The sequence below is a fragment of the Gymnoscopelus microlampas genome (assembly GCF_963454915.1).
Source record: "Gymnoscopelus microlampas genome assembly, chromosome: 15".
Lineage (NCBI taxonomy): Eukaryota > Metazoa > Chordata > Actinopteri > Myctophiformes > Myctophidae > Gymnoscopelus > Gymnoscopelus microlampas.
Genome location: NC_139952.1, coordinates 26,655,393 through 26,683,196, shown reverse-complemented (window position 1 = coordinate 26,683,196; position 27,804 = coordinate 26,655,393). Strand labels below are relative to the sequence as shown.

At 40.5% G+C, this 27,804-nt stretch overlaps 1 protein-coding gene across 3 annotated transcripts; it reads left to right on the top strand.

The window, feature by feature from the left end:
- Positions 1-979: 979 nt before the first annotated feature.
- Positions 980-26,343, top strand: clk2a (CDC-like kinase 2a). 3 transcript variants are annotated; one of them, XR_014602493.1, is made up of 18 exons: positions 980-1,121; positions 2,908-3,107; positions 3,372-3,663; positions 5,432-5,525; positions 6,394-6,460; positions 7,442-7,558; positions 8,236-8,402; positions 13,171-13,265; positions 14,156-14,285; positions 15,498-15,580; positions 16,091-16,170; positions 16,350-16,440; positions 16,760-17,239; positions 20,666-20,788; positions 22,465-22,599; positions 22,701-23,082; positions 24,741-24,828; positions 25,868-26,343. XR_014602493.1 is itself a non-coding variant. In XM_084081391.1 (13 exons), exons 2-13 carry the CDS (start codon positions 2,908-2,910, stop codon positions 16,946-16,948), a joined length of 1,605 nt encoding a protein of 534 aa, XP_083937517.1. In that variant the 5' UTR covers positions 980-1,121; the 3' UTR covers positions 16,949-18,471. The 3 variants fall into 3 exon arrangements, 2 of the variants coding, with proteins under 2 accessions (XP_083937517.1, XP_083937518.1); XM_084081391.1 differs by lacking the exons at positions 20,666-20,788; positions 22,465-22,599; positions 22,701-23,082; positions 24,741-24,828; positions 25,868-26,343 and having other exon boundaries at positions 16,760-18,471; XM_084081392.1 differs by lacking the exons at positions 980-1,121; positions 2,908-3,107; positions 5,432-5,525; ... (3 more) ...; positions 24,741-24,828; positions 25,868-26,343 and having other exon boundaries at positions 3,532-3,663; positions 16,760-18,471.
- Positions 26,344-27,804: the final 1,461 nt, after the last annotated feature.

The following is a 27,804-nucleotide window of genomic DNA, read 5'->3' as shown; positions in this document are numbered from 1 at the left end:
TACATTAAGAACATTAAGATCTTCAATCTGTCAGACCAACTTCATCTAGCATTTGATAATAGCTTTTTGTCTAGGTCTTGGTATGGCTGATGTAGAAGGCTGTCTGTCCAATTCCCAATCTAACATTCCAGATTCCAGTCACCATTATAGCCTAGCCGTATTATTGCAGCGGTTCTCAACCTGTGGGCCGGGATCCCCAGGAGGAAAGTGACAATTTAAGGACTTTTAAGACCTTTTTAATACCTAAAAAATTTAAATATTTCAAATATGATTATTTTGGGGGGTCCTCAGTTCAAATATGATTATTTTGGGGGGCACGGCCTGAAAAGGTTGAGAACCACTGTATTAGAGCAAGACTGCTAGTTTAAATTAAATGTTTTGAAACAACTATATATCTCTAGAGCATGTTCTTTACTACTTGGTTTATCATGGTCCCCAACTCTCCAGCTGGCAACAGAGCAATGTTATGCCACCATGAAGACTTCATGGTGTCATAACATTCTGTTGCAGAATGTGGACTATACAGGACTGCACGTTCTCCACTGGAAGGGAGGCGGTGCAGCCAGGTACACATGATTGTCATGTTACACCGACATTGGTGCCATAAAAGAATCATCTCTAAAGAGCACTTACAGGTGGCTGCAATTCGGAACTGGCCCCTGTAAAAGGTCAAAGCCTACCCCCCTATTGTACATATTTTTATTTTCTACCCGTTTATGATGTTTTTGTATGATAAAATAAAAGTCAATAAAAGTTTTGAATTGAGTACAAAGGACCAGGTCATAATACAAATGCAGTAAATTATCAAAAATATATTCTTATACAATAATATAAAACAAGTAAATATGTATTAAATAAAAAATAATAAACACATTATAAATAAACGAATATGCCGAAATTGCACAATAGCGACCTCTGGGGTCATCGTATTGGATATGTCACCAATGTGGGTGTATCACCACTGCTCGCTCAGAATAGAACTAGCTGTACCAGCAGACTTAACAAGCTAGCCTTTTTGCTAGCAACAACAACAAGCCAAAACGAGAAGAACAGAAGAAAAGGGCAGAAACGCAGCCACGGATTTCTTGTGGGACAAACATACAGGCCTCGCGGCTAAAACGGTAAATGTGACATTTAATTCGCGCTCGGGTCAAAAGCAGCACTCCGAAGTAAGTTAGTAAGAGAAGCTAAAACGTTAGCCTTTTAGCTAGCGTTAGCAGGTAAACTAAGATGGCGGTCAAATCAGCTACGTTTAGCTAACCGAGCTATCCTGGCTATGTGAGAAAGTAAAGACATTCCTCTGCTGTTTACTAACAGTGAAACGTATTACTGTTTAATTGTGTTTCGCTGTGGTATGTGTAGGCTAAGTTACTGTAACTGGTGGTAATGCACTGATGTTAAACACGGTAGCCGACGTTAGCATTAGCATGCAGCTGGCTTGATAACCCAGAGACCTGAAAATAAACACGTAGCATTATTATATCAGGACATGTGATGGTACCAAACTAAACGCCCGCTTATTATGATCGACTTTGTGCTTCTTTTTCTGTCAAGTTGCTTGTAAATATTGGTGGTTACCGTTTTTTGGGCTTATTTGGACTTGTTATCTAAATTAGGAAATCACAAACAACATAAGGCTAATGTTGTTTAAACCAGTGTTTCTCAAACATTTTCATGTCAAGGACCCCCAAATTAGAATGTATTTGTCCACGGACCCCCATACAAGATTTGTGGTGTTGTTTCAAAATAATATTCCCAAATTACCATTTTCTTTTTTAAGATTGTCTTCTTTTCTCTTTTTTTGAAAATAGCAGATCTACAAGCTCACAACTCGTTGCGACGCGTTGTGAGCTTGTAGATCAGCTATTTTCAAAAAGTCGTAGCCTAGTCGCTTCTTTTGGGCTTGTTTTCATAGACCTGGTTGCTCATTTCTCTCGCTAAATCTGGCAACACTGGTACTAAACTTGACATGGAACTGGTTCATCCACCCGTCACAGTGGTTGATGGGTTATTTTGTAAGCCAAAAATATAAAAACAAACATCGGGGAGTTTATTGCACGAAGCGCCATCAGTCAGTCCTAAATATAATCTGCACTTAGGTTTCATTAGATTAAGTACTGCATTAATTATTACGCTTTTTAAGTATAACCCTTAAAGTTAAATATAAACCTTAAATGAGATCTTAAGCAGAATAACTTTGTATTTTTTGTGCAGTCCGCCACAGAGCTCATGAATGATGTCTGCTTACCCCTGCCTGTCAACTTACTGAACTAGTTGTTACTTTTTTTACTATTGTTTTAGCCACAGTTGCATTTTACATTCATTTGTTTGTTTTTCTCAGCCACATCGTTATCTTAGGCAGTAAGCCTGTTCTACCCTTTTTAGTTAGTTTGTTGTGTCCTCTACACAACGTAGAATGTCTATTCCCTCCCCTACCCATGTCTTTTATGTCTCTATCCACCAACAGATGCTCTATGTTCCCCACCCCACACACACACACACACACACACACACACACACACACACACACACTCGGCAGTGGCAGCGGCAGTGGCTCAGGGGTAGAGTGGCCGGGTAGTGTGAACTGGAAAACCGCAAGGTTCCCAGTTCGATCCCGGGCTGGGGGGCTCCCCTAGAGTTAGTGTCGAAGTGTCCTTGAGCAAGACGCTGAACCCCTAATTGCTCCCGATGAGCAGGTTGGTGCCTTGCATGGTTTCCTCCGCCATCGGTGTATGAATGTGTGTGTGAATGGGTTAATGGCACAATCAATGTAAAGCGCTTCGGATAGAAGCGCTATATAAATGCACCATTTACCATTTATTTACCATTTACACTCTCTCAAAACAAATCCAAGACCTGTAAGAGTAAGGATTTTGTCTCTGTCTCACCTTTTTAAAACATTTCCAGATGCCTCACACAAGACGGTACTCGTCCTCGGAAAGAGACAGCCGGAGCAGCTACCAGGACCGCTACAGGGACAGAGGACGGAGGCGTCGGAGGTCACCTTCCATCTCCTCAAGCAGCGACAGAGACAGGGACAGGGAGAGGGACAGAGACAGAAGGGGTCGCGGACACAGACAGGAAGGAAGCTATGCACGCACAAGGAGGTAGACTATGTCGTTGCTGTGCTTTTCAAGATGCATTTACTTAGTTAATGTTTGAAGGTCCTAGTTATGTTTTACATGTATGATTCTGCAGATATATATATATATATATATATATATATATATATATATATATATATATATATATATATACACACACATACATATATATATACCCTTGTTTTGGAACTCTTGTGAGGCCCGAGGACAGGCTTTAAACCCCAGGTAGACATTTTGTCCTGAGAAACGCGCTTCTCCCCACTGCAGCCGCAGCTACGACAATCGGTCGGTCGAGCGCCGGCCGTTCGACAGGAGGTTCTGCGAGGGATACCGGCGACTGGACCACAGCAGGGAGCGGGAGAGGGACCGTGAGCGGGAGCCGCACGGCGCAACCGAAAGCTACTACCCACGCGACTTCTCGCCCAACATGTACGACTACCGGCGTGGCGGCGGCCGAGAGAGGGAGCGTGAGCGCGAGGAGTCGTACCGACGGAAAGGCAGCAGGCGTAAGCACAAACGAAGGCGGCGTAGATCCAGGTCCTATAGCCCATCATCCTCGGTGAGTAGAACCCAACCCAAGCTGCTGTTTTAACCCCCCTTTACTCCTCCTGTCTGCTTCCATCTCCCTCTCTTCTCTCTTTTGTTCAGGTCTTTCTGTCTCTCCCTCTCTTTAACCCTTTCTTGTTCACAGCTCCTGGACTTGGTAAGTAGCACAATCTTTTTGTTTTCTTTTTTGTTTGTTTTTTTGCTCTATCAGCAGGATAAAAAAAAGAGAAATTCCATCTGAAAGGGCCTTGTTTGAAGTGTTATTTCACTTTGGTATGAACGTTGTTTTTGTTTTAGAAGTGCACATATGCCTCCATTAACATTTCATGAATCGTCAACCCACATTTGCTTGCTGACATACATGTTAGAAAATCTATGGCATGGGGTGTGCGCCTGTGGCTGACCGGTGGGTCAAGCAAATGGTATTGGCGTTCCCGCTTTGCTTCTGGCTGGAGACGTGTTGTATGGCGTAGCCCCTTCTCTGCCTTCGTTCAACATTCTCCCTTCACTGTTCTGTCTCAATCAAAGAAGAAAAATACAGTTTGTGCTAAAAGTCACATCTGTAATACATCCATTTAACAGGGAAAAGTAAAACTAGATGATAGTTAATTTATTTTCTGTTGGTTTTCACTTATAAATAATATTGGGAACAGTTGAAACATGTGAAGGGTAATAATAATAAGACAAGTGTAATTGCCACTTTCCATACATAGTATGAGATTGCCTCGCTTCTACTCGTTTTACTTTAGCTCTACCCGCCCACAGGTGACAGGCTGCTGTCTGGTGCTAATGATGTCTAGACACAATCTCAATTTTATCTCCCTCTTTCATTTTCTAATTACATCGAGGTACTACATTTTAAATCTAACTCCCTAAACTAAACAATAGTAGACTACTAGTCTACAATAAAACTAACAATTAACCCCTACTTGCTCCATGCTATAAGTGCAATATTAGCAGCCTATATACAGTAAGCAATAGGGTAGCAGGAGGCCAATGCTGGAGGCTTTGTTTGGTTTCTCAACTTCCTGCAAACTGAATTGTTACCTGGTGCCAGGTTCTAATAAATGAACTGTCACTTTTCCCATTCTGCCCCCTTTCCATTGCATAGTCCAATGTTCTACCAAAGTGAAATATTGCTTTACATTTTCTTATACATTTTGTTTTCATATTTAGTTATTTAATAGCTTGCTTTATTTTATGATCATGCAATTTTGTGTGGGGTTGGTAATGTCCACACTGGTGTATTTAGTATAGCTTATATGTAAGCAATGGGTGGAATTTCATGCTTTATAATGGGTTTAGGTTTTAGTATTTCCTACTTGACTGCCAATGATCCTCAGAATCTGTTTGCCATCTTGGATAGCAGTTTTGTTTAATCTGAGAAGGCAGCCTGATAAGTTCCTTAATTAGCTATGCTATTGTTTGTTTGGGTTCTGCGTTGATGAATGGATATGCCGGTTGCTTCCTTGTCTGTAAACAGCTGTGGTTGAAAAGGTAGAGGGGGAGAGAAGCACAGGAAGAGAAATGTGATCTTTGACTTGTGTCCCTTGCACTATATTCCTATCGTTATATATTTCCTTCACGTGGTGTCACGCGTGAATCGCCCCATGGCCACCATACAACCACTACATCAACTACAACCTACACCACCCTCCTCCTCCCTCCTCCTCTACCTGTGTCGCCTGATGCCGTGGCTACGGCTGCCCCTCGAAAACTCGCCCCTCGACCCCTTCGGTCGTATCGTGACCTGCTGATGGCGGTTGGGGGTCTGAACACAGCGGAGCGACAGCCGGACGCGGGCTCCGAGTGCTGTGAGGGACGACGAGGAAGGGCACCTGATCTGTCGGACGGGGGACGTCCTGCAAGAGAGATGTACTCACTGCCACTACTCTATCGTAACCCTTCTCCATATGAGTATAAAAGCATAGAGCATTTTACATGACAGGGGAGTGCCTGATGATGATGCCTTGCTAGAATGCTGTTCGCCCTGGCTGAAAAAGCAAGGGTGGATTGCAAGATTTTTTTTTTGGAAGAGAAGGATTATAGATATCCTGATTTTATTTGTTTTACTTTGTTTTTAATATTTTTAGCTGTGGAACGTTTTTCTTTTTTAAATAACGTTGCAGGATGTATGACCTCCTTAAACTAAACCTAGAATCTCTAACGTTCTTGTTAGTCCTCTGTTGTGCTTCAGTTTAGAACTCTGTTACAGGTCTAAGACTGTTAAATAAACTAGACATTGCCCATGATAAGGATTAGCTTTCACACCTCCTTCGCCTATGTTGTTTTTTTCAGTCAAGACCAATATTGCACAACATTTAGACACTATCTACATGTACACTTTTCATCATCATGAGATTTTTAGGTTTACATTACAAGTCATTTTAGATTTCTGTCCACTTATACACATTACCCCCCGACCCCCGCCATGTCCTTTTGGGCAAAAACTGCATCTCAATAAAAGTGCTCTAAATTTCAAAGGCTGTAATTAGTCACCATGAAGGGAGCACTGTTAACTGCACATTCGTTAGTTAGGTTATCATGCTAGATCGCCTCACAGCGCTTCAAACCTGCCAATATGAATAGGCAGCGGATTGGGGAGGGGATGGGCGCTAGCATTGATACGCCTGTCTTCACTTTGCATTTTTGTGACACTCTTCTTTGCTCCAGCATCTCTAATTCCTCTGTTACTCTACTCCCCCTCTCTTTCTCTCCCTTCTTTGTCTGTCGTGTCTTGCAGATGAGATCGTCAGTACTCTGGGGGAAGGCACCTTCGGGAGGGTGATGCAGTGCATTGACCATCGCAGGTGTGTACCCATAGAATAACAGCAGCTTTTCACTTCTCCCTTAGAGTCTCTCCAGGGGTGCTGCTTCTTACACCTCCGATTCTTCTCTGATGTGGCAATTTAAGACTAGTCACATGCTGGTATACTACTTGTGCTGTAGTCTGTTCTACCTCCCACATAAGTAGTTTACTGACTGCTGTCTGGAGGTTAAAATCTCTGCATAGTAGTTTACAGTAGTTTAGCTGGATCTGATTCAGCCTTCCTCAGCACTGGCTGGTTTTGTTGCTGATGTTATTATTGATCACATGATTAACTTAGTTCTAACTCTGTATGAACCAAAGCCTCTGTCAGTCAGAGCAGGACATTTTCTTTATTTTCAAGGTTCACTTTATTTTGTAATTTACATGCTTTACACTGGCTGATTCCGATGTTTACAAATAGATTTTCAGAATTTAAAGAACCCGCAGACAATGCAAGGCAAACGTGACCCGAGCCTTGTAAAATTAACTAAGGTGCTCATGGTAATTTTCCACACTTGACCTCTGCAAGCTCTGGCTCTGTGTCACTGCTGATTAATTATGAAACGGGCACCAGAAAGACAAACCATGCAATTTTATTTTAATGGTCAGGGCCATTTCGTAAGCAATTCCCTAATGCTAATTCTGCCCCAGTATTGCTGTTGAAACTGGATGCATGTTCTCTTTTCTGTTCTACAAAGTAATCTGCTTACCATAATGAAATAATTTGACTACTGGTGTGTGTCTCAGGACAGTGTTCTTGATTTGTTTCCATTTACTGTGTTGTGGGTGTGAAGTTATTAAAATGTAACATGGAACATTTTAGAAATCATCTGTCCCACTCTTCAGGGTCTGTGATTAATCCCCTGTGAGAGTGCGTGCCGTGCATGCGTGCAGGGTGTGGTGGAAGAGGTCATATGAGTATAATCCACGTGAGGTGTTTAGTTGCATCTATTTTGGTCCACACTGATGTTGTGCTCCACAGGGGAGGAAGCCACGTCGCCCTGAAGATCATTAAGAATGTGGAGAAGTACAAGGAGGCAGCTCGACTGGAGATCAACGTCCTGGAGAGAATCAATGAGAAAGACCCGGAAAATAAACAGTGAGAACAGACTCAGTACTGGTTGTTCCACTGTATCCATTACACATTCTTTACAGCTTTATTATAAAATAAGTTAAAAAAAGACACACCTGCCCTCCTTTCACCACATTAATCACTACTTTGGGCATGTAAAAAAATTGGCAAAAATACAAAGCAAAACAAATTATATGTATACATTTTAAACATAAAACAAAAATAGCAAAAATGGCACATCTACAAGCTCACAACACGTTGCATCACGGCCTGTCAAACAAAAACATAATGCCTGCTCATGTCAGCAGGTACTAACCAATTTCAACCAATATTATGATGACATGCCCTCTTTCTCTCTGCCTGTCTCTTCCCAGAGTTCTCTCTGTCGCTCGCTTCCTCAGTATGGCACTATGTGTAACGTTGCGATCATATTAACATTCGAGGTCTGAATATGAATTGATTAACACGTTGTAATTCGCTGTGCGTGTACTTTACAACAAACTACCACTTCAAAACAGTCAAAAATTCATGTTGTGGAAATTAAATACTCGCAAATTACAATTTAATGTTGCCTTTCAGTAAGTTATGTTGTTAATTGATTTATGATGGGTTGTTGCCGCATGATGCCACATGGTTATTATTGGTCTCATGATACAGATCTTATGCAATTTGTCATAGTCAAACCTCTCCTCTGTGTTCCCCAGCCTTTGTGTTCAGATGTATGACTGGTTCGACTACCACGGACACATGTGCCTCTCCTTTGAGCTGCTGGCTCTGAGCACCTTTGACTTCCTGAAGGAGAACAACTATCTCCCTTACTCCATCACCCAGGTCCGACACATGGCCTATCAAGTCTGCCTGGCCGTTAAATGTAAGTCCTCACAGTCTCTCACACTTTAACCAATTAGACGTACAGTATATGAGTGTTTGAGGTGTACTGCTGGCTGATTGGATAATGCATCAACCATATAATCACAATGTCCCCCGTTCAAGGTCAGGTGAATGCACAGGGCGTGTTTTCATGGGAATGTATCTTTTGAGCCAAGAATTCGTGAATAGAGGAAAGGTGCAGAACTATTTTATACACACTTCAACAGTTTCTGAATCCAATCAAAGCCCATGATTGACTGTTTGACACAGTCCAAACCCGTAATAGACAAAGGCTTTTAGTTTAAGGGTGGTAACATTAATGTTTTATTGGAAGGACACAGACGCAGAATCGGTATGGCCTTAACACATTGAGTGCCAATCGCGTAGACCTACGCGAACCTATTTAAAGCCGCCACGTGCCAATCGCGTAGACCTACGCGAAGTGGTCTTTTTTTTTTTTCGAAAAAAATTTCACATTGCACTTTTTTCAATTTTCGATACACTTCTGTTTCCGGTAGCACCACCGGAAACGGAATTATCCGGGATCCGGTTTTGCCGATCCCATCGGCCTCCATTCTAAAGCGGACACTGAAACGCCATTTTGTTTTTTTTAGTTTTTCTTGTCGCTGATCACTGTTTAACATAAACCGTTCAATCTTAAGGATTTTAACGAGGTCTATGGCGACGTGAAAAAAACAAAAAAACAACAATAAAACGCTAGCACTGGTGAGTACATTATGAGATTAAACGCTGGCATGGAATGTGTTAATGGATTAAAAAAATGCTGCTAAGAAATGTTTGTCAAACTTGCACATTGTCAGTGAAATATTGCTGACACACCCACTTCAGGAATGCTACAAAACCCGGGTAACTGTACTGGTGGGACATTTTGTACGTTCCAATGTGGAACAACTTGTACAATAGCCTGGGGGCTCTGGTAGTTATGGACTGAGTTTGCCAGTTTCCCACCCTCAATCTAGAGGCCAAATCTTAAAAACAATTGATCAGCTCATATGATCAACTAATCAGGCCTTCTAATAATGTATTTCTAAAATAATAATAATGTATTGCTTTATATACATATATAGCAGCATGTGAAATCTCATTGACTCATTCAGAATGACTACCATCTATTTCATGAAAATCCATGTTATCTTCTAGGCTTCTACACCCAGTAATATCAATTCTACAAGCTGGTTTTCAATGCTTCGGCTGACAGCAGTCTCTTGGTCTCATGCCACTGCTCTGAATAAACTCTTGAGTGCAGACGAACACGTCCTCATTTACTCTTCACTCCCTCCTCCAAACTCTTACTTACATGTGAACTAGGGCTGAACGATTTTGGGAAAAAATCTAATTGCGATTTTTCTGACCGATATTGCGATTGCGATTTGATTGCGATTTTTTAATACAAAATAAAATAAAATAAATCTTAAACATTTTTTTAAAGTCAAGCTTCAGTTTAGTATTCACTGTGTACGTTTAAAAAGTAATTGGAAGTAATGGAACATTACCAAATGGCATACCATTTATTTACTGTTCTAGATTCTAATAAATAAGGATGCGAACTAAAAGATATGAATTGCTTCATTGCTTCCAACATGTATCTTCCAAGTACTTTTTTCCCCATTTATATATTCAAACATTTAGCTGGAATAGAAATAGCTTATTTTTGTAAACAACCCAACATTGAACTTGTTAAGTCATTAACGTATGGCTCAAGAAGAGAAGCTTTTTCTGAAATGAAGTTCAATAAATAAAAATAAAAATAAAATTAAACAAATAATTACCATTTTGTGTAAACAATTCACAGCAGTGAAATAAGTAGGTCTTTCACTTATGGCTCCAGAAGCATATTTACTGATATCCAGTATTTAGTTTATGTAGATTAACATTCAACTAAAATGTAACACTTTTTTGTCTCACAAGCCAAAGTCCTCTCCTACTGTACATTGTATTACTACTACTCCTTGGAAGTGAAAAACTCAGAATACATAACGCAGTGGTGGAAAGTAACCAAGTACATTTACTTAAGTACTGTACTTAAGTACAATTTTGAGGTATTTATACTTCACTTGAGTATTTCTAATTTCCAATACTTTAACTCCTACTCCACTACATCTCAGAGGCAAATATTGTACTTTTACTCCACTACAATTATTTGAGAACTTTAGTGACTAGTTACTTTGCAGATATAAATTATAATATTATAAAACCTACATTAACCACTTTAGCCCTATTTTATACATAGGTAATTTGAAAATAGCCGATCTACAAGCTCACAACTCGCCGCGATGCGATGTGTTGTGAGCTTGTAGATCTGCTATTTTCAAACATAAGCACTTTTGGTACTTTAAGTACATTTTGATACCAATACTTTTGTAGGCCTACTTTTATTCAAGTCAATTTTGAATTTGGGATTTTTACTTGTAACAGAGTACTTCTACATTGCAGTATTGATACTTTTATTTAAGTACAACATTTGAGTACTTTTTCCACCACTGTACATAAGTGACAAAGATACAGTTCATACATAGTCGCTTCTTTTGTTTTGGGCTTGTTTTCATAGACAGGGTTGCTTATTTCTCTCACAAAACCTGGCAACACTGACCAGGAAGTGCTGTGCATAGTATTGTTTACATTGGATCACAGCATCCAACAGAAATAGTTTAATAATGATGGGAAAAATATAAGTTACACTTACAGAAACAAACATAGATAGGAGCAACACTACTACTATACTACTTGTGTCGCACCGAAAATAATGTTTTACCGCTACGCGCGACACGGCCGTTCGACAAACTTTAAATACTCGCAGCCGACGGCGATACTCTATGAGAGGGACAGAGCGAGAGAGAGAGAGAGAGAGAGAGAGAGGGGGGGGGGGGCTCCCTGTAGAGAGAGGCAGCCACTCTGGATAGAAGGAGACAAGTCCCGCGGGTGCTCTGGGATTAATATTAATATTAAAATTATTTATTATGATAAAATAAAAAATAAAAAAATCGCGGCCTTTGCGATTAGCTAATCGCGTGGTTTCAAATCGCGATTTCGGTTTGAAAACGATTAATCGTTCAGCCTTAATGTGAACTTCACATTCAAACTGCTTCAGAAGCAGTTTGAATGAAAGCTTCCTTTGTTTGCAAACACTAAACCCTCTGCAGCCACATGAGGGCGTCACAATTCTAGATGTCCTACGAGTAAAGCGGGGCAACATTGACAATATCAAATATCACAATGTATTTGTTTTGTTTAGTTTTTTTGAGCAGCCAGTTATTTTGACCCCTTCTCCCAATTTTGTCATTACCAAGTCCTGAATTCCCCATACACTAGTACAGTGTGTTTGATTGAATACTTTATTAGTCAGAAATGTAAACAGCACGAGGTATAGTCGGACGTTTAGGCTAAAAGGATGACACAAAAAAGTCCTGGGGACTGCTATTGTACCCTACTGGCTCAAGACACCTGTCAGTGAGGGCTCTTCATATTGATATATACTTCCCAGGGTAGCTGTCATTGTAATCATCTTCATTTATATGGTACCTTTTAAACAGGGATACAACGTTCTATATAAATCACTATAGAATAAAACACCAGTGCAAATAAAAGATAGGAGAAAAAACAAGTGATACAAGCATTTCAAAACAAAACTCAAAACATTACAGGAATGTTAAACGGAAGTGAGTAAAAAGGCCTTTAAAACATATATATGTATATGTGTGTCTATGTGTGTGTGCGCGCCTGGGGTCATAGGGTGTTTCGGGTCTCGCAACATACACCCTCGCCCAGGTGACCCAGCCGGGGTTGATCAAGCCCCAACTTTCATCCCAGGTAGCTACCCACGGTCAGTCCTATAGGGAAAGACAGGGCCACTCAGTCCGCTTCTCCGGAACTACTCTGCCTGAACACGGGGAGGCTCTGGCACGTGGAGGGACTAGGCTCTGTGGGTGACCTCCTGGCCGGGCTCCTCCTTCGTCTCACCAGGTCCATGACCTGAGCGCTGTACCAAATCCGCTGCACCAGATATATATGTGCGATATATATATATATATATATATATATCCCCACACACACACACACACACACACACACACACACACACACACACACACACACACACACACACACGTGTATGATTGCAAGTGAGGTAGTAGCTAGGTACTAGACCATGAAGGTGGTAACAGTAAACCTATAAAACTTTTCTAAGATTAACTGCTGGCCAGCTAAAACTAGTGACGTGCTTGTATCACCTTGAACCAGTTAAAAGCCTTGCAGCTGCATTCTGCACCAACTGCAACTGATGTAGATAGCTTTGGCTGAGGCAGGAGTATAGTGAGTTGCAGTTGTCTAAACGAGAATAGAGGAGAGCATCAATGACTCACATTGTCGTCGTCACTGGACAAAAAGGACCTTTACTTGACCTTTACTTTGTTTTTCAGGTAAAGGAAAACAAGTGTACAGCTCTTTTAATTAAAACAGAAGTCGGCATTAAATGATCCATCCAACATGAAATGCTCAATCCTCAATGGGTTCTCTCTGTCTGTCTATATAAATCTGTGTGTGTAACCGATTCACTAAATCAAATTCCATGCATGTGCAAACTTGGCAAATAAATACTTCTGATAATGACTCTGATTTGAATTTAAGATTTTGAATTTGATGCTCTAGTCTCACATTTGCACCTTTTTTCAGTTTGACTGCCAAAATGATAGTTCTGACAACAGAGCTTTATATTAACACTGAGTTTAATTTCTCTTCTCTCCCGTCCGTAGTTCTCCATGACACCAAGCTGACGCACACGGACCTGAAGCCAGAGAACATACTGTTTGTCAACTCAGACTTCACAATGACCTATAATGTAGAGAAGGTGAGAAAGTAGGACATGGAGTAACAGGAGAGAAACTCTTTTACTCTTAACAGTCTCTGGTGGATTTCAAAGTCCCTGTTAGAGTAGACAACTTGCCAGCCACAGACAGCTTTCACCACGTTGTCATACTGTTTTCCCTCACTGTGGGACTACAGTTTTTTTCAGCGCCTGTTTTTAATATTCAGTTTTGTCCTGAATGGAACTTTTTGGCTTTGCTGCCTGAAGAAATCATGAATAAACATTATTTGCCTGCAGGTATAGTTTGAAAATGACTGCAATGAAGTTAAATATAAATCTATATGCAGGTCTACTGTTACCAACCAAGTATTTTAGTGCAAATGATGTTACCTTTTTTATCAAAAAGTAGACTCGTCAATGAAGGTATTATGCGATAAACGGCAATGGAAATACTTTTGGCAGATAAATAATGGCACCACGTTTCCAATGATTATGCTCAGTTGTAATAATTTTGCTCACCATTGTGTTTTTCTGATGTCACCATGTTCAGCTTAGTTATTCACATCAGCCTAATCAGTCTGCATAATGTTTTCCAGCATTTGAAAAGTGGGCTTAAGACTTAAGCCCCCAGATTTCCAGATGGATAGAAACATAACCTTATAGAAAGATCATGATGCCCCTACGTAATCTTTGAATTAAGAGTGAACTACTTGAACCCTTGCATCCTTTTCCTGGAGTGTACATTCTAAAAATCTACAAGGTCAGAACACGACACAGAGCGACGTGTTGCGAGCTTGTAGATCAGCTATTTCTTTTTTGTAAGTTTTAAGTTCACTAAGTATCATTTAAGTGGTTACGGTTTTACATTGTACTATCTAGACTGGTACATTGTACTATCTACGGTCTAACATCCAAGTGTTCCTCTTCACCAGAAGAGAGACGAGAGGACTGTGAAGAGCACAGACGTGAGGGTGGTGGACTTTGGCAGTGCCACCTTCGACCACGAGCACCACAGCACCATCGTTTCCACGCGGCACTACCGTGCCCCTGAAGTCATACTTGGTGAGTGCACTTTGAAATCTTCAGGGAAGAGAGACTACATTTGACGTGTCACTCTGTGAACCTGTCCACACATACTGATTTTTCTGAAAATGACATTTTTTCCCCACTCTGTTTAAAAACAAAATATCCCATCCATATAAAAAGTCACATGAATGCTAAAGCGCTTTGCAGTGCTCACATAAGTATATCAAAGCGGTAGGTGCCGATGAAACTATACGTGAAACACAACGGAAGAACATTGCAAGTATTAAGCGCCTTTTCGTTCACAGTGGAATACAGACGTTCTGTTATGTTGATTAGTACTAACCACAGAAAGAAACCAGAAGTCTGCATTTCTTCTTGTTATTTACACGCAACCTTCAACTGTCAGGGTTGACGTCATGAAGTCAGTGTTTCATAAGCTACATTGTCCTTGTCAAGACATAAATACGTTTTGGAAGGAATTTTCAAGAAACTTGGTTTTGGGTTACATAAAATACTGCTGTCATGTGGATAGGAGGCCAAAACGGTCAAAGTAGCATCAAGCACACTGAACGTGCTCAGTCATTATAAATCAGTTACCCAAATGATCAATCTGTGAATCCGGTTTGGTGTCTTTGACATGCTGCTGCAGCAGCACTAACATGTCACATTAGGTTGGTTCTAGTCAGACTCTTAAGCCCCCACAGGCGGAGTAGACACAATTAACTCTGATCAGCTTTGGAGGCACTCGGTCCTACATGTGATGAGAGTTAAGCACGGAACTCTTTGGACACGTTTGATCTTTCCAGTAGATTAGTGTGACTTTTGTCTTCTTATGTCATGTGTAGGGTCCTGATCTATTCTTAGCTTTAGGGAAGTTGTTTCAGCTTCAAAACCTACATCCTTCGGTGTACAACTATTTTGGTTCTTTTTCAATTATGACTGGCCTAATGTTAAATATCCTGTTTATTACACGGCTACTTAATAAAAGGGTATAAATATATATAATATATAAATTGACACAAAATATAACGACAAAAATGTATTCATTTATAAAAAAAAAGGTTTAATTGCTTACTAAAAAGAAAATAGTCAATTAGACTATTTTCAATTAAACATCTAACACCTCTAGCTTGCTCTTGTTTAAATAAAAGTTTTTTTATGAAGAATAAAGATTGTAAGAAATGTACTAAATGTGTGTGACATTGTGACACATTGATGCAGTATGTTGACTGTGGTGTTGTCCTTCAGAGCTCGGGTGGAGCCAGCCCTGTGACGTGTGGAGTATTGGCTGTATCCTGTTTGAGTACTATCTGGGATTCACCCTGTTTCAGGTATAATAACGCCAGCTGCTTGCCTGCCTCCCTGTATTCATTCAGCTATTAGGTGGAGGAGAGGAGTTGTTGGATAATTTGTTTCTCAGTTACTTAAAACAGTGATTCTCATCCTTTTTAATTTCAAGGCCCTCCAGTTTACAGTAATATCCATTAAGCCACGGCCTCCCGTTTGATATATATATATATATTTTTTTATCTCTGGGACCCCAATCTACTCTTGGAAAAAGTAGCCCCTTGGGCTACTTTGCAGGGTTTAAAATTTCCAGGACTGGTCCTCGCATAGATAGAAGTTAAAGAACACACATACACACCCTTATACACCAGCAGTCGCAGGGAAGCCCATTTTATAAATTCACTAGGTTAACACTTTTTTGTTGAGGTTGCTGTTTGTCTGTTGTGACTCCATACGGACAATCAAGCCCTTTTATGGTGACTCTGAATCAGCTCATAGACGATTATTTTGGAGATGGGATTTGTGGCAAGTCATGTTTCATTTGTTTCTCTCAGACCCATGACAACCGAGAGCATTTGGCCATGATGGAGAGAATACTAGGACCAGTTCCCTCCAGGATGATACGTAAAACACGGTCAGAATACACACACACACACACACACACACACACACACACACACACACACACACACACACACACACACACACTTACCGCTATGCCTTTTGATTTCCTCAGACTCATATTTATCTAGTCACACATTTACACATTTACAGACACACGCCTGCTCACATGCTTCTGTCTGTCCCCTGCAGGAAGCAGAAGTATTTCTACCGTGGCCGTCTGGATTGGGATGAGAGCTCATCAGCTGGAAAATACGTCAGAGAGAACTGCAAACCTCTGAGGGTGAGAATGAACTAGAGCGATGTTCAGTGCTTTGAGAAAATGGCAGTCTCTTGTTTTAATGCTGCTACTAGCATGCCTCTTAATTGTTTACACACGCTTCTTTCAACCTGCGAATATTGTTAGCCAAGCGCTCAAAATCATTAACAAGCTACTCTGTACTGCTACTTTGTACTTATTTTGGAATGTTTTCCGGTCAATGTATATACTGTTTTGTATAGATTATTCTCAACAAAGCTAATTTCTTAAAATGCAAGGTTCTATGCAAATAGTAATAGTGATTTCTCTCTCTGTTCCTGTCCTGGGTTTTCTGGTCTTCCAGCGGTACCTGCTGTCTGAGGCGGAGGAGCACCACCAGCTGTTTGACCTGATAGAGAGTATGTTGGAGTATGAGCCGTCGAAACGCCTGTCCCTGTCCGACTCCATCAAACACCCGTTCTTTGAAGGTGGGGGGGCGAGCGATTCGGCAGCGGGGAAAAGCTGGGAGGCGAACCGGGACATCAGCCGGTGACCCGCAACGATGCAACCATAAGACTCTGTACCGCGGAGGGAGAACGAGTTCTGTTTTCTGTCTTTATAAATGTGGAGCAGAAGATAACAGGGGAACTGTTGAACTGGTGCATTGATTGGGGCTCCTCTGTCTGAAGGTGCTAGATGTGGGTTTTTTTTTTTTTTTGTCATTCAAGCATGGACATCTTCCTTTTTACCTGCCACCTCCAAACCCCAGCGCACCCCAATGTGCGTACGCACACACACACAAACTGACTTCCACCTCTGCAGCCACAACAAGAGAGGCTTTGTTGTAAGTTGGGGTAACACAAGAAAGACTCTTTCAATACTATCATTATTATTAATACCAACGGAGGACAGATTCTCAAGATATTTCTCCTGCCAGCTAAATTGTAGCCCTGTAGAAACTCCAGTCTTCCCTCTTGACTTACTACTCCTCCTTTTTTACTTTCTGTGATTCCCATCCTTTCTAACCCCCTTCTCAACTTTCTTCCAGGTCTGCTACCGGTTTTCCTTCCTTTTTCTCCTAGCCTTTTCTTAACTTCCAGAACTTCCCTCCCCCTATCAGTACGTTAAGACCTGAACTTTCAGACCCAGCAATCACTACTTATTCAGTGTCATCTGAACTCTGTTTTTAAAACTGAAAACTGTCCTCTGATTATACAAGTTGAAAGACCTAGAAACATTTTAGACCCGTATATGCAACGAAAGTCATTGACGTCTGCAGAGTCAGACCACCCCCCCAAGACGAGCAATTGTGCTCTATGCTTACCGTCCACATTTTTTAACATCTAAGGGTTAAACTTTAAATTACACCTTTTTGTGTTTTTGCTAACATCACATCAAGGAGCAAGCAAACCAAATATTTTTCCACAAATGATAGTTGAGGATTTGCCACGACAACACTGATGGGCGTCCCTGGCAACGGTGTGCATTTCCAGTTTTGGTTTGGCATGCACTTACGTTGCGTATTAATATATAACTGTTCTGAATCTTTTACGTAGAAAAGGAGCCATATGGACTGTTCTTGGCCAATGTATTGATAATGATGGTGGACATTGGACACTCCACACCTATAGGCCTCTATAGCCTGACTTATCGATAGATATATCTTATTTCTGTTACGTTATGCAAAGATTTTGGTGTGTGTGTGGGGGGTGTTGATGGTTTCACAATAATGTATTTCTCCGTGACCCGTTTCCCTCAGTAGCTTTTACTCAATATCCGTTTTGGGAACAGTTTCAAACGTGTGCATCCAAACATAAACTGCCTTGTTTTATTCCATGTGTGACATGATGATCAGACTTGTCTGGTCTCTTTATTGAGATTAAGCACACAGTTCTGGCTGGTAACCAATAGACGGCTCACGGATGCTGTTTACAGTATTTATTATTATTACTCGACAGTCGCAATCCCACCCCTCCCCCTGACCGCGCACCCCTTCATTTTTTGTATGAGATGAAACCATATAAAACTGTATATATGTATGATTGTGTAGAATTAAATTTATGTCCTTCTCACTTACTACTTGCTGTAGATGTCAGTTTGGTGCCTGAGGCAGGGACATGGAGACACAGCCACAACCACATTAACCGCGGCGTCCCTATTTTGGGCTTGTCACTATAGACGGAAATTATTTTCATATAGTAGATCCACAAGCTCATAGATCGTATAGAGCTTATAGATCGGCTATCGGAAGTATAAGCTGGGGTTTAAAACTGTAAATGGTTAAGTACCGGGTCTTGCTGATCATTCTCTCTCTAACCTGACTCCGCCAGATGGGGAGGTATTGAGTTCACCTTAAGTTCACAATACAGCCTCCATCTGCGAACACTCAGAGATTGGAGTTTACACCGACCCGTGCTCGGTCGAACCAATCAACGGCAGCTATGGGTGGGATCTTGGCGAGACCGGGTGTGACGCCATCGAGAAGCGCCTATTGCATTGTAGTTCTTTCACTATTCTTCATGGCTGTTACCACGAACAGCAACACTACAAGTTCTACTACAATACCTCATGTAGACACATCAATATGATTGGTTGGAGTTAGCACACCCAGACGGTGATAGACAGACGGTCCCATCCAATCACCTGCCAAGTAGCTTGAAAAAAGTGACCGCCGTCTTGCAGTGATTGGGCTACCGTGGTCTCAGATGGAAGTAGCTTGTGAAACAAATGTGTGAAGCAAGCTCCTTCCATCTGATGCAGTCGGCTTATTATTCCATCACTGATAATCCACCGGCTTCGAATACTATCAATGCATTGAATGGGAGATGATCATGTTTTATCAGACCATTCAGGAGCTACTGACCTACTCAGAGGCAGAGCAGCCCCCACCACATGATTTACGATTCTGTGCCTATCGATAGATAACTTGGAACGGCGCTGAGTAGGCTCAAGCGAACGTCGCAACTTTCGGGACGGCAACTCAGGTGGCTCCAGTTCGCTTGAGACTGCGCGCCTCCGTCATGGTCCGAAACCAAACTTTTTAAGTCATCTCCGTCAGTAGGTCAATATGTCTTGATAACACCCAATGAATGGTCTGATAAATCGCGGGTAGGTCAGTATGGCGCCTACTTCGCCCATTCAATGGTCTGATAAAACGTGATAATCTCCCATTCAATGCATTGATAGCATCCGAATGGGGTTGATAATCCCTTATTTGCCTGCTTTACACAATTTGTGCCCAGGACCCACATTGACTCTGGTTTACACTGTCAAACAGAGACCTGCCACATATTTGGGAACAGGTTGACAATTTTTGGGAGGGGATGTTGGAAGAGTGACAACAAAATTAAATATAAAAACATCTCCAACACCTGACAAAAAAGGAGGCGCTTGCTTTAAAGGCAGAGCAACAGATAATTTGTAATACTGGAAATTAAAATATGTGAAAAAACGACTTGTTTGTTATAAACAAGTGTTACTCTAAGTTTGGAAGTTGTGTTTGAACAGCTAATCCTTCCCCGCCCCAACATTTCCCATACTCAAGGCTGTGAAGTCAGTACTGGAAATAGTATTACCTTGCTGTTGCTGCATTATATCTAATTGTATATTTAACATTTAGAAAGGGGTCCAGAGCATTGCAAATCATTTTTAATGTTAGATACTGGTAATTTACATTTAAAGGCAAATATTGTACAGTACAGTCAATACAGTAATTACAACCAGCAACGTCCTCCACTTGTGATGTCATGATTTTAAAATAACATTTGCTCAACTTTTAGTTTTAATACATTTCCATACAATATGATTATATAAAAAAACAACTGATATTGTCTAGATATGTCAAGTAAATATATGAAGTCCCTTATCTGTTGCCATACCTTTTAAGGCAGTGGCATATTACACAATAATGGGAATTACTATATTTTTTAGGCTTAATATTTTTGCACATGCTTCTCTTATTTGTATCTTCATATTTGTTATGTACCACCTATAGCTGCAAAATCTCATCTTAACCACTTAAGACCAATTTTCAGAAATGTCAAAAATCACCGATTTACAAACTCACAACGTGTTGTGAGCTTGTAGATCTGCTATTTGTTTTTGAAAATGTTCGCCTAGAATGACATGCCCAAAATAGGGATGCCAGGTTGAACGTGTTTAAAACACAGAACGAATGTTACGATTCCTTTGTTTTGCTGTCGTTCCTCCAATGTAGTGTCTGTGTGTTGTGTTGACCCCTGGTAACAACTTTCCAAACACCTTGTAACAGGCCTCCTATTGAACTCCCCCGTTCCATTCTGCTGGTGAATTCTTCCTTCCTGAACATTGAGTCCTCCAACTCTCCAGCCCCGCCGAGACAGCGAGGTCAAGGTCGGAAGCTCATCTTCAACAGGTGTGTCCGGACATCATCACAAACGGCCCTCCATCTGTCGGTAATTCATCTCTCCACCTGTCTCACTCTTTCCCTCGCTTCCTCTCCGTTGCCCATCTTGTCACCTCCTCTGGAAACTGGAGCATGGGTGCTATAAAAAGAGATAAGATGATGATACTTTAAACCAACGGCAAAGAGATGGTGTTGCTGTTGTAGCCAAAATAATAAAAATGTGGAAGATGTTCTTTGTAAGCTTGGGTTCAGTTTCACTTCAGAAATACAACCAAATGTTGACAGTTTCAGTTAAATTCACTTACAGTCAGCATCTGCTGTTTAATTATGTTACATTTCATCACCTTGCTAAACTAAAGGCCTAAGTCATTTTTTGAGGAAAATTATATTTTTGCCTAAGTCAGCTCCTCATGACACTGGCCACCTCTCGTGAAATCACCTATATCCTAATTGAAAAGGACCATGCTATTTCCGCTCCTTTTAGTATAATGGCCTAACTCCCTAGTGTGACTTAGGCAAAACATTTTCTTTTGCCTAAGTCACTTGTTTTTGTGACTTTACTGACTTAGGCCAAAAGAATTGCCAAAGGATTTTGGCTTAGGCCAAAATCATTTGGCCTAAGTCAGGTTTAAACCTATTTAAATCTCATATGTTACATAACTGACAGACAGTGTTATTTTTAAATTAATTGTCATACTGTACATTTTGGGTGAAATGATTAAGACATATCCTATAGTTTTTTTGTTTTGGATAATTTTTTTTTATTTTCCCTGAAAAACTTAAAGAAATGACTTAGGCCATTAGTTTAGCAAGGTGACGATTTTGAATGCTTTATATGATTTATCTTTTCTTTAAAACTTAAAAAAAAACCTCTTTGACTGCCAGAGTATTTTCATAATATACTCACCCAGTGCCAGCGATTTTCGTGTTTTATAACCTTTTCAACCGGTCACAGAAATGTTATATCCATTATAATCCATCATCTGGCTGTGTGTATAAACACACACGATCCATCCACCAACCACTAAAGGGTTACATTTTCAGAGCAGAGATGTCGTGAGGTCTATGGTGCCTGCAGGCTTAGCATAGGATGAGTGAAAAGCGAGTGGGAAGAGAAAATGATGAAGGATGGTACACAGAACAGCGCGACCGTTTATTAAACAATTACAAAGTTATACAGCGCGTCAAACGCGTCGACGGCCAAGTGAACAAAGTAGCAATTGACTCGAAAAATGCAAAATGAATAATAGCCAAAAAGTTGTATTCTTGGATCATTGACAATATTGCAGTTGAGCATGGTCAAATGATCTCATGCAGGTCATCAGTACAATCTACTGTAAGGCCAGCTGAACACTTATAGGAAAGTTCTCAGCATTGAAGAGTCATTCATCTTCTAAATCTCCCTCTCTAAGAGGGTGACTCATCATTCTCATTCTCTGTCCGCACATCTCCCTCTCTCTCTTCCTTCCAGGCATAATGGTCACATTCCTGTCTGCAATAGAAATTTCAAGAGATTTAGTCTGTTATCTATTCAAATATAACCCACAATGAAACATCTAACAGTCACCCCAGTGATCACAATGTGAACTAAGAGCAACCATGCCTGTGTAGAGTTTCTGACTCCTCGCTTTAACTAATGAGATCAAACAATGCTTACGTCTTCAACTAATCTGCGGCATAAGCAGGTAAATCCCCATAAGAGGAGAACGTGACTGAGGAGAGACATACACAGGCTGGGAGCACCTGAAGCAAGCAGCTGGACACTGGGGTTGTACACCTTTCAGGAGCTTGCAGAGCCCAAGCAACTACACCACTGACATGTATGTACTGTTGTAGTATCTATGAGGGACACAAATTGGATGAATTTATGCAGTAACTTGTGTTATACATGTATTTAACATTACATGCTTTGTCCTTGCAGACCTAAAACTGGAACCTTGGGAGTGGAAATTGAGAGGAAAAACCAGATCTCGGATTTATATAACATATTCAAGACATCAATGCATAGTCCTAGATTTCTGTGACATACTACACAGGACCAGCTGTCATAAACATCAACATAGAACTGTGGAGATGGATTCCATGAGGTTGCTCGGCGCTCCTCTCAAACAGTTCACCAGCTGCGTGTCTGAGAAGAGCACAAGCAGCAACAAGAATACAGCTACCAAAAAGACTCAACCTAATTGCAGGAACATCTTCGGACGTAGGAAGAGTGTCGGACGGAGGAGAAGTCTTCCTTGCAGCAGTCAGAAGGTTCCAGACTCCTGGCTCAGAGTGTATCAGGATGAAATCAACAGAGAGAGGTAAGAATAGTCTTAAAATAATCACTTTAAAGGGATAGTTCACCCCCAAATGACTTTTTTTCTGTCGATTAGTCACCCCATGGAGACTTGCATTCATGGATATTGTTTTATTTTTGTCTCATTCCTAAGCCAATAATTTGATGACCGGCAGCGGTTCCGGTAGGACACACAAAGAGTCTCCTTTGTGTGTCCTACTGCTGCCTACCTGTCCGCTGGTCATCAAATTATAAAATAAACAAATAGCCATGAATTCAAGTCTCCATGGGGTGAATAATCAACAAAAAAAAAGTTTTTTTTGGGGTGAAATATCCCTTTAAGGTTATTGTTTCATATCTCAAACATCTAGTAGTGATAAAAAGAATTTCAAGGACCCCCAATTTGATATGCATTAAGCCACGGACCCCCATTTGATATCATATTTTTATGAAGAAAAAGAATAAACCTGCACACTCATCTGCTCCAAAGTAATTTAATGACGTTTCGAGCCGTGACTCTTCATTGGAGCCTTGGCTCGAAACGTTGTCATTAAATTACTTTGGAGCAGATGATTGTGCAGGTTTATTCTTTTTCTTCGTAATACTTTCCAATCCAGCACCTCACCCCACGAAGTGATGTGCGTGTGGTATTAGTTTTTGTACACCATATTTCTTATCCCTCGGAAAGCCGTAAAGGAGGATTTTTACACTGTAAAGTGTTAGTTTAGCTCTTTAGTGTGCAAATTGAAACAAATGGACCTGTAAGGGTCCAATAGCTGGTTCCATTTGTACACTCAAGCAACCTAGTACAAAAAGGGAAGCACGCACATCTCCGTGAAAATTTGCAGGTGCTGGACTCAAAAATACACACCATAGAAAGAAGAGAAAGTCCGCACACTGTTTGACGCTCCAGCGACCAGTTTTATTCAAGGCTCACATCTTTACAACGTTTCGACCCCTTCGATTGATGACCAGCAACCCCCTCAAGAACCCCTGGGGTTCCCCAAGCACCACTTTGAGAATCACTGATCTAGAGAAGCTGTTCCCAACCCTAGTCCTCAGGGACCCCTGGTACTTCTGGAACTCGGTCCTACCAGGTAGTTGATTACATTGATTGATTTCATGTTTATTTGACAAACCGCATTGCTTAAGTGTTTTAGCATACATGCTAAATTGCAATTCTCAACACCTGTCCACAGGTGGCTTTAAGAATACTGTATATGAAAGCGGGTAAAACAATCACAATAACATATCAATCATCTGGTCTCCTAGATCAAACTAGTACCTGACTAGACTGGTAGCATAACAAAGATGCCAGTGGATGCAATTCAATTCCTGTTTGGATATAAAACCAGCAGTACCAAGGCTCTCAGAGGACTAAAGACATGTGACCTGATCTGGAGGACTGTCTGTCCTAGTCTTAAGAACTTTAGCCACACTGTAAAAATACCACGATTTGTTTACTATAGTGTTGGCATGGAGGTAGTTAATCTTTACTAGTCACCTCAGGATTAGTATTTACCTCATTAGAATAAGCTGTGTGTGTGTGTGTGTGTGTGTGTGTGTGTGTGTGTGTGTGTGTGTGTGTGTGTGTGTGTGTGTGTGTGTGTGTGTGTGTGTGTGTGTGTGTGTGTGTGTGTGTGTGTGCGTGTGCGTGTGCGTGTGCGCGCGCGCGCGCCACAGGAAACGGCAACAGACCATGTTGGCAAAGAAGACCGCTGAAAGGACTGTGCGAAGAACTCACTTCAGGAGCCAACACTGCCTACCACGTGTAAGTGAAAGGTTCTTCAGTTCATACACTGTCTACAGGGTTATAAAATGAAACAAATATGGTATTTATTTATTAATTTCAGGTCTTTGCTTGGCATCCTTTTTTTTTATTGTTGACCTTTATTTATTCAGGGAAGACCATTGAGAGCAAGCTCTCTTTTTCAAAGACGCCCTGAGTACAACATGATCACAACATATACAAAAAACAATAACATTTTAAATAAAATGCAATATATAGTTTCTAAAAATGAAGTTAAATACAATGGAAGCTAAATAAATACATAAAACACAATGTTGCTCTCTGTGAATGGCAAGAGCCCAGTTTTTCATATACATTTCAGTGATGGGTGTGAAAGCCATTGCCGCTAATGAAACATAAAGCACTGTGGTAGACTACTTTGAGAGGTTTCAATATGGAAAATGAAGTATGCATATACAGAACATCACCATAATCAAAGACAGACATAACTACAGCTTGAACAATGTTTTTTCTGTTAGAAAGAGAAAAACACAACGTATTTCTGTGAAGGAAAACAATTTTTCTCCTTAGCTTTGTTGTCAGGTATTCCATGTGGGTCTTAAAAGAGAGCTTTACATCTAACCAAATGCCCAGATATTTATAAGGTATAAATACCTGTAGGGTTTCTGTTTGGGGACCTTGTAAATAGCATACATTTAGTCTTGTCAGAGTTCAAGACAAGCTTCATAGCGCCACCAGGAGTCCGACTTATGTAAAACACATTTTTTATATTACTCCTACAGATTTTGTCCAAACATCACGCAAACCAGTACACATTATCTCTATAGTCATGTGATCAAGATGGATCTGTCCGATTTTTCATTTTCTATCAACCTTGCTGGCCCACAGTAACCTACCTGACCTGGCGGAGACCTGTGCTCCAAGGAGCACTTTCTCTAGTTTATTCTCTTTTCATCACTTGTATTCTCTTTTAGAGGTGATGGAAAATGTTTCTTAAGATGTTTGTTTTTTAAGGTATCATTGAGATAATTTTACCTTTTGCTCGTTCTTTCCTGTGCAGCACACCGCCTCTGCCAGGAGGAAGCCTGCCATGAAAGATGACTCCTTCTTCGGAGCATTCCAAGGTCTCAGTCTGGACGGTTTCATGGGAGGTTCCCCCAGCTCACCTGCTGCTCCGAGCACAAATGGAGAACAGTGCAAAGTGATGTGAGAGATGGTCCCTAGCAAGGGAAACACAATGTGGTGTTGGATGGGTCTTTCTTACAGGAGTACAGTACTCATTGGAATGTTGATTGTCATTGAAAATCAAACCTTTTTGATCCCATGGAGAGGTAAAATGGAATAAAAAGGCAATTTTATAGTTATCACTAATGAGTTGTTTGTACACTGTGTACATTTCTTTGCACACGTTGTGTATTATAATCTGCCAAATAAACAGGAATATATTTTTAGTAAATTAATTTAGTGCAAGTGACAATGAAACTTGTTCTTTAACCCTCAATTTGTTGGTCGTACCAGATACTGCGGATCCATTTCTCATCCATGATTTCTTATTATTCTTAGTTTTGGGGATTCATCAATATTTTCTTATGTTTGCTCTTCTCTTAGCTAAGATTTTTTTTTTTTATGAGTGGTCGAGAGCACTTTTACTGAGATGAGAGGGAAAAGGGTGTTTTCACAGTCCACAACTGTTGTTTGTCCAATGCCAGAATCTAATTAAACATTTTATTACATGTTTTCCAGTAATTATAAAGATTGGTCCATTGATCCCTATTATGATGATATTGCGTACGTTCAGCTTCTTTTTCTGAACGTGTTTTTCAAAAACACAGCAGATACAGCATCAAAATGTTTGTTTTTCCTTTGCGTGGATTTTTTATATTCCTATAAACTGCCCCTATATAGTGAAGATGGGGCGTTATCTATGCTTAGCAAACATATGGCCATGCCCCTCCAATTTAAAATCAAGTGGGAATCATCATTCACACCTGGGCAATAGCAGATTTGGATGTTAAAGTGCGATATCTATACTGCATTACAAACAACAAAGAGCATGTAAGACGAGGCAAAATCCACAATGCAGTGGTAAAATATGTGCTTTTCAAAGCAAGAGGTTGAGAGTTCAAAACCTCAGCCTCATATGTTTTTTTCTAAGTTTGCACTGGCTCTACTTAACTGAAGAGCATGCCAGAATGAGAATATGGACAAAGCACGTTCAATTATGGTTAATTTTGATGAAAATTAAAGCTTTTAGATGCCCAAGTGACATTGTGGATACGATGAAAAAGTCAGTTCCTCTGTAGGCTACAACTACAGACCAATCATCACCATCCAACATTTTTATAAATATGTTGTCACCTCTGTCTTCCATGCCTCTGTGATGCTTTATAATATAGAGTTAGTGGTTTGAAACCACCAGTGGGAACTGGGAACATTTTCTGCATCTAAATCTTGTCAGTGATAGTTTCTATACCTCTGTAGCACAACTTAAGGAATGTGTTATTTTTATAAATGCAAAGTTTGTGGTTCAAGACGACTGTTGGGAACATTTAAACCCTATAAATTTCACTTCACTGACAGCTTGTATGCCAGCGTGGCTCAAACGGTTTATAAACCGAAAAGGTTCAACCCCAGTAGGGACACAATAAAACATCTATCAAATGCCTCAACACTATTTGAAGTTGACAGAAGAGGTGGCAGGTCAAAAGATGAAAATCCATGGTAAACACCTCTCCCTGACTGAATGAATCTACAGTAGACCCATTGATGATCAGGGTTTATTATGACACAACTGAGATTTAGGTTATTGTTTAAAACCATCTGGTGTAACATATTTACCCAGATTTACACTTTGTCATATATCTGTTATTGACATGCCATAGTCATTTATTAGTTTGAGTAGCCTATAGCAGTTCTAATCAACCAAGAGTAACAAGGTTATGTTAAATCAAGTACATTTGTCACTTTGGACTGTTACATTAAAACAATTATGGCAAT